Source organism: Diadema setosum, chromosome 12 (genome assembly GCF_964275005.1).
Source record: "Diadema setosum chromosome 12, eeDiaSeto1, whole genome shotgun sequence".
In the NCBI taxonomy this organism is placed as follows: domain Eukaryota; kingdom Metazoa; phylum Echinodermata; class Echinoidea; order Diadematoida; family Diadematidae; genus Diadema; species Diadema setosum.
Window position 1 is genome coordinate 20,329,607 of NC_092696.1, and position 8,084 is coordinate 20,337,690.

General features: G+C 39.6%; 1 protein-coding gene across 1 annotated transcript in view; it reads right to left on the minus strand.

Moving 5' to 3' along the window:
- Positions 1-513: 513 nt before the first annotated feature.
- The window catches only part of LOC140235627 (vesicular glutamate transporter 1-like), a 12,817-nt gene continuing 5,246 nt past the window's right edge, over positions 514-8,084 (minus strand). The window contains exons 5-11 of the mRNA XM_072315635.1: positions 6,982-7,068; positions 6,212-6,357; positions 4,676-4,825; positions 3,262-3,394; positions 2,378-2,488; positions 1,688-1,815; positions 514-864 (exon numbers count right to left, since the gene is read on the minus strand). Of these exons, the coding sequence (XP_072171736.1) occupies positions 514-864; positions 1,688-1,815; positions 2,378-2,488; positions 3,262-3,394; positions 4,676-4,825; positions 6,212-6,357; positions 6,982-7,068 (1,106 nt within the window). The remainder of the gene's footprint in view (positions 865-1,687; positions 1,816-2,377; positions 2,489-3,261; positions 3,395-4,675; positions 4,826-6,211; positions 6,358-6,981; positions 7,069-8,084) is intronic.

Below are 8,084 nucleotides of genomic sequence, written 5' to 3' on the forward strand. Positions count from 1 at the left end.
CAGTTTCGACGGACATGACAGACGTGAATATGATCAAGGAGTTATAACAATATCAACCAACTCCATGCTTGGGTCATGTGCAGTGCACTGTTGTTTGTTTTTAATGATCAGTGCTAGCCAACACATAAAGACATAACGACAGTCCAAAAAGCCAGTTTATTTCTGTCTGTGTTTTTAATTCTATCCTTCCCAAAGAAGATTACCACCACCAACGCCGAGGCACTACGCCTGGAATGCGTGTACCGATTCCCCATGTGTCGACACAACTTAACCACATCACGCTGCCATCACAGCATGTTGTCAATGTTATCATCCTTGAACCTGTCTGTAATTAGCTTACACCAAAAACAAACTTGGGATTGGCTGAAGCAGGGGTGGAGTTGTTGACAGTTTTTCATGTACAAGGTTAAAGCATACTTTTTTTCTTCTTTTTTTTTCTCTGAATTGTGTCATGTAGATACCTCTTACTGATACTGTAAACTGAGCACCCACATTAAGCAGACGTAAGAAAATCTACGATGCTCCGCCTCCCTCGTCTAGCGTGCTTTCGTCACTACTGCTGCTCTTTCTGTAAGGGAGGGGCTGCACATACGACTCTTTTGTGGTTGGGTACATGGTGCTGTTTAATCCGTAGCCGCCGTTGGTAACGCTTGTCGGCATGCCCTGGCCGGTCTCCGTGAGGGCCCCGTAGCTCTTGACGCCGGGCGCCGCTCCGTTGTCCGTAACCAGTCCGTCGGGGAGTGGCTGGTTGGGCGGCTCCGCCCACGGTTGCTTCTCTCCAGAGGCAAAGATTCCGTAGAAGAGAACGCCGGTGAAATGTATGATGGCCGCAACGAGGTAGACCTTCTCCCACTCATCAGCCGTCTGTGGAATACAAGTCATTTTGCCACATACGTTATCATACAATCTCCTGGCTTTCTTGTCCGCTGTCCGTTTTTCATTCACAGACACTGATTATTCGGGGTTCACAGCCAAACGAACTTGATTCTTAAATGTAGGTCCCACCACACTACTCTAATATATTTTGCACAACCTGCATTGTGACATCGATATTGTCCTGATATCGGTACAGCTGTTGTACATTTTATATAGTTACATTCACTCTCGTTCGATAACTATTGACTAAGTACAATGATTTGTGTTCATATCTTCAATGCAACCTGGTATGAGAAGTATGAGAAGAATTGAACTTCGAAGCTCTTGATATCATGAGCCAAACACAGTTCCTGAACACCATAACAATGTCAATAATAGCAACAAGTGACGGCGGTCTATCCTTTGTCAGAGTGCCGCTCCCTCGCTACGCTGCTTGTGAGAGGAGGAAACATTATTCTAATCTAACAATTGCAATCTAAATCGTGAATTACATTTGATAGACGAGCATTCGTTTCAGTCAGTGAGTTGGTGTCAATGGTAACAATACTTTCATGCGCGCGTGGCAGTGGCAGTAATAATCTTCAAAATGAAATGAAACTGTCTCTCGCCCAAATTGTTGTACTGCTTATAACCTACAGATAAACTTTAAACATTTTCAAATGATTCAAACTTACAAACTTAGTCTTACAAACTAAATTAGTTCTACAAACTAAAGCCACGCAATCAATCTGTACTGAGAACGATTTTGTCATTGTCGGGGGCTGTTTTTGTTTTTGTTTGCTTTTTATTTGTATGATGGTGAGTTACTCACGTGATCTTTCGTCAGAGAACCCGTGACTTCTGGACAGATGATGCCGGATAGTGTACCCACTGCGTTGGATATTCCCATTAAGATGCTGGCGTAGCGGGGGGCGATATCTAGATGATTAACATTGAAACCTGGATGTGGAGGGAGTCGACAGAATTAAGGTTGAAATTCCTTTAAAATTTGGATAAAATTGAATACAGGAGCAATATCATTTCACCCCACGCCCTAACCCCGTCATAAAGAAAAAGAAAATAGAGGAAAACTGACATCAGCGCCATAAATAAACAGAAATGTATAACACTTCCCCCCCCCAAAAAAAAAAAGAAATATCATACGTTTACAATATTGAGATAACAAAGACGTTAACACTTTCATCTTCTTCTTCTTCTTCTTCTTTCTTCTCCTTCTTCCTCTTTTTTTCCTACTACACAGTTCAAACCAACATTTTCTTACCAGAATTATATACGGTGTTACCTAAGCGCAAATCATTTGAGATTGATGTAAACTGAAGAATCGCAGTGAACAGCGATGCAGGCACACAACATGTACATATAGGGTTTCGATGATAGGAAATCAGACTTGACGGCAGTACAAATCTCCATAAGAAAGGGTCATTCAATCCAAGATTGACTAACTATCGAGTGCTTGTATAATTATCGTAACATTTTTTTTTTCATAGTTTTTGATACTTACCTGATATAGCAAAACCACTGGATCCTACGGCTAGACAAAGTGACACTATAGCCAACATACGACCTCTTGAATATGCAGTGACAAGCAGAAATATCGCCTCTCCACCAAATCCTGCAAAATAATTCAGTGAATTTAGAAAGATAAGTATTTCATAATTATATATATATATATATATATATATATATATATATATATATATATATATAATTATATTGTCATATTATATTGTCATATTATATTGTCATATTATATGCTTTGGCCGGAAATGAAATAAAAATGAAATGAAATGAAAATATATGTAAAAGAATAGAGTGTGATGACTACTGACCCAGGTACACTTGGCCATATATACTCGTTTTAATATCATGTTTGTCTGCGATTACAAGAATCTCACACTCAAAAGTTCTCTCGATTTAGAAGGGCATCCATGCAGTATAGGAACAATGATTATGATTACAGTGGTATAAGTTTTCAATGTAATAATTTCACGATTTGTGTGCAAATATTAAATAAGAAATGATTGATAACTTTGAGGTCATGAAGACTGTGTCAACCCTTAGTGGGTATACACCAACGACATCAACTTTCACTGTTGACCAATCACTCTTATAATTAGTCAAATTTGATCTTTTGTTTGATCTTGATTTTACTTTCTTTAACATAGTTTCATACATGTATTAAATTTCTTTTTAGTAAAGTATAGCAGGAAACGTTAATGTAGGGATTACAATGTACAAGTTTTGACGAAAGAAAATGAATGGATACATAAAACATATTTATGTTATTTTACTAAATTTGCAAATAGTTAACAAAGAAATTATGCAGAAGATGACCCTATGTCTCGCCAAGATAACAGAAAACGGTGAACGCGACGCAGAACTCACCACCGCAGTTGAAGACTTTCCTGACCATGGTGGTCGACATGTACCGACGCCTCCGGAGAAAATCGGCCAGCTGCCCACCGAGTGGCACGATGATCGCCATGACCAGGTGCGGTAGAGCCGATATGAAACCCACCTGTCCGGGAGCAGTCGATAAAGTTAGAGGATGCATGATAATGACGACAAAGATAATAGTAATAATGTGAATGTTAGCTATAATTGCAGTGGTTATGCAGATAGTACCCATGTTGACAAAAGTGATGATAAATGTAGTAAAAAAGAATAACGATGGATATGGTTTTCATCATTATGATTAGCCAGGAGACTGTTTTAAGCCCTGGAAGCATATTAATGAATATAACATCTACAAACTGCACCCCCCCCCCCCCATTAAAAAAAAAAAAGAAGAAACAACTACACAATACGGATATGTAAGGTAGGACAATACAATTATAGGAACAAGCATGGGTGCAGTGTTGCATTACACCTATCTGCCTATAGTGACTTTTTTCAGTGGTTACACAAAGTAAACATGCCACTGCGAAGCTATTTGTTGAGGTAATTGTAGGAGGATATACATGATGATCAAGACAATACACTGCTATTTAATCACAGTCTGCTATTAAAGATCCCGTTTGCAGTGCGGGGCTCGGCCGCGGCCGAGCCCGCCCTCATTTCAGTGTAAACGCGCAAAAGGCCAAATGCGGGGCCAAAATTAGCCGCGCATTTGGCCACGCTCTGGAGGTGGTCTCGGCCGAGGCTCGGCCGCGGCCGAGCCCGGCCTTTTCTCAGTGTAAACGCAAACTGGGCCTAATGCGCGGCCAATTTTAGTCTGGCTTCCAAACCCTCTGCCGTACTATTTCGCTATTCAGGATATTAACCCGAGACCAAAATTGGCCGCGCATTTGGCCACGCTCTGGAGGTGGTCTCGGCCGCGTGGCCTCTTCTCGGTGTAAACGCAAACTTAGCCAAATGCGCGGTCAATTTTAGTCTGGCTTCCAGACCCTCTGCCCGTACTAGTTCGCTATCACGATATCAACCCCCTCAACGTCGAAAACTAGTATAGTTTTGTCCTGCAAAGGAGTTTTCCTTCGGCAAAGGCCTTTGCCCGAACGGCGACTTCGTCGCCACGGAATCCAGTTGGCAAAGGGTCTGAAAACCAGACTATACCAAATTGCGTTTGTTTCAGTGCCGTATCTTAATATACGGCACTGGTTTGTTTACAAGCAGAGCGCCACTACGACAAAATATTGAAAGGTATGAATTAAAAGCACGGCCGAGTCCGGCAGTGTAAACGGACAAAATTGCGGGGCTCGGCCCCGCAATTGAGGCTGGGCTCGGCCGCGGCTCGGCCCAGCCCCGCACTGTAAACGGGGTCTAGGTCAAATTCTTCGACAAGACTCTTCGGGAGCTATACCTTTGAAATGGCGTAGTCGAAGACCTGCTCAAAGTACGACGGTTGACTGGTGAGTAGGAGATAGAAGGTCCAGCTCCGACAGAAGTTTGCGACGATGATGGCGTAGACGGGCATCGAGGTGAAGAACTTCCTCCAAGGAACTGTGAAAAACTACATGGTGTGTAGAAATCGTAAGAAAAAAAAACAAATAAAAAAAAACACACCTGATTTTCGTTGCGTAAAAAGTAGATATTCGCGATAGACTATCGTCTAAAAAAGGGGGCCAACACGTCCCCATCCCCTCCACCCCCCCCCCCCCCCACCGTACAAAAAGAGACAAAAAGTTCGGATAAATGATTTCAGGCTTTGAATTCCTCTTTAGCGATGTAGACATCTGCTTAAAATGTATATGTATACGTGTAGTCACCCCATTATGACGGATAATCATATTTGAATCCAGTCTTCTGTGTCACTTTACCTCGGACAAAACACAAAGAATGCCGAGTTCTCATTATTTCGTATCCATCACCTTTCTTGAAGGCATTCTCAGAAATCACCTGTATAATCACTGGTCACGTTGAGGCTTGACAATTGAATAAGGGTTGAAAAGAAAATGTAAATGCTGTTTCTTTACAAATTTCAATTCATATCCCGTCCCCCACTCCCTTGCTAAAAACGACGTCCATTCGAAATAACCCGCTGTTTATAAAAGCGATTGGAACAGGTAACAACGTTCGTTGTTCCGGTACTAATAGCGATACAAAGAAGTGGGGGACGATCATTGACGATTTACCTATTCAAAGTCACCACCACAATAGTCATAATGCCATTAACCTTGTATACAAGAATGCTGCCAAAATCGGTAGAGCAGACTTAAAAAAGAAGAAGAAAAGAAACGGTGACCCGTAGAGCTATTAACATGATTGAATAAATTATTGAATAAGTAACAAGCACGTTAACCGGTCATTGGGCGTCTTTTCATGGTTTATGAAAAAAGAAAGAAAACACGTTAGTTCTGCCAGTTTCGCTAAGCCCTGGTATTGAAAGCTGACACACACACACACACAAACACACACACACACTTTTTTCAGTAAACTGTACTTGATTTCTATTATTTCACATAACAAAAAAAAAAATCATCTTGAATGTATAAACACAATATACAATCAACAATGTATGAATAGAAAAAAAAAAATCGGTGCGTAACCTGAAATACACATAACTTACATTCAACACATAGACTGACACATGGCTGCCCAGAACCCCCCCCCCCCACAAAAAACAAAAACAAAAACAAAACCTACCTGCCCCCTTACCCGCCCCCATCCCATGCAGTAATAGGGCCCCTGCTCACACCTCAATCTTGCACTTCAATTACTTATTGTGTTTTTTTTTTAATCAATCAAATTCTACAATATATCCATATCCTGTTATGATATACATCACCTTAAAACATTGGTATTAGCCGTAAGAGAAAGTAACAGAAAACTCATACACACACAACCGCACACACAAGTGCACACAAACACACGTGTGGTTGTCCGATGCCAAACTCACCGTGATTCGTTGTTGAACGAGCCCCCTGGACTCCCCGATACTCTCCTCGATGTAATTTCGCTCCTCCTTTGAAATTGTTGGGTGCTTTGCCGGCGTCTCGTGAACGATCCACATGAAGAATGCGTACCAAATGATTCCCATAGCGCCTAAAGAAAACACCAACAATGAAATATCATGGATAAAGAGAACTAAACAAAAATGGAATATTAAAATTAAAGTAAAATCTTGATAAGATAACGATTTTTCTTGCATTTTAATGTTTGTTGCAACCACAGAACCCTTTTTTTTTATTTTCAGCGCAGGGTGGAGCGGCATGAGGCTGTACCACTAATTGTCTTCAAACATGACAGTTTGACTGCACGCAAGGGCACTTACAGACCCTATGATCTTCTTAGTCCCGCTACCCTACAGCAAAATGGTCATGGCGAAAGCAATAAAGTAGTAAGAAACATGATGATTCTGGCGGTATAAAACAACATATATTACATAAGTTTACCAGCTCTTTGCTTGTAAGTCCATGTATTACCGGTTAAAGGAAACGTAGTGACGACAGCTATAAAAAAGAAGATGATGAATTTGAGTTTGATAAGAGCGACAGTAGAAAAAACGACACAAGTATTGTAGGTTCGAATGACTTTTTCATATCAATAGTACATTTTACCGAAGAAAAGACGTGCACTGAAGTAAGCATTCACCCATGTAAGGCAAGTGTGGAAATATATTGAAATATTGAAGATATAATTATATATAGTTAATGACGATCTACTCACCAAATACATAGAATACAGAGGGCCAGCCAGCGTAGTCTGTAAGTATACCAGCTATTGGCATACCTATAACGGCTCCGGCGTATGAGCCTACAAGAACAGAAGTAGAATAATGTCAACAGTGTTTAAATGCAATAACAACAGAAACTCTTTTACACTTAAAGAAAGGGACAGGATACTTTGTAATCGTATTGTACGGAAATGTATTGAGGGAGTGGAGTGGGAAAAATGAGCGAGGAAGGGCAACATAGATAGATAGATAGATAGATTGATAGATAGATAGATAGATAGATAGAAAGATAGATAGATAGATAGATAGATAGATAGATAGATAAACTGATTGATTGATTGATTGATTGATTGATTGATTGATTGATTGATTGATTGATTGATAAGTAGATAAATATATTGTTAAAAGATTGATAGATAAAAAGATATATTCATTGATTGATATAGAGGGATTTACAGACTGATTGATAGATGGATAAACTGATAAATAGATAGATTTATTGATAATTTAATAGATCATTGATAGATAGATGGAGAGATATATTTATTGATAGATTGATAATAGATAAATAATCAGAAGACAGAAAAAGAGAAAGATAATGTTTCTACACGTGTGTGTTTGAGAAAGTTCGTAATTTATTGTGTTTGTTGTTTTCTGTAGGAGAGAGAGATAGGGAAATTAGATATAGACATGGAATGAGACAAAGAAAACTTTTCAAAGCAGAAAGAAGCAGGTAAAAATTTAACGTAACGAGAAGAAAGGGTTTACGTAAGAAGGAAAAACAATGACTCTTGTAATAAGAATATACTGAAGCAACCAAAATGATAACAGCAACACCTTAATAATTGTCAGTTTTATCTTTTACCAATACCTCCTACAGAAGTATCTTTTCCCCTCTAATATTCCACAGACGCCACTGTTATGAGACTACAGTAATTTGTTTCTCTTCATTATGTTGGCAGTATCAAAATTATGTCCAGTTAAGCATTTTCCGATTTATATCGTTCTATTCTTCGAAGATCAGTTTCAGTTATCCTTTGGCTTGGAATTTTAACGACAAGAGTATCTTAAAAGTCTTTTTTAAATTGGTACTGGA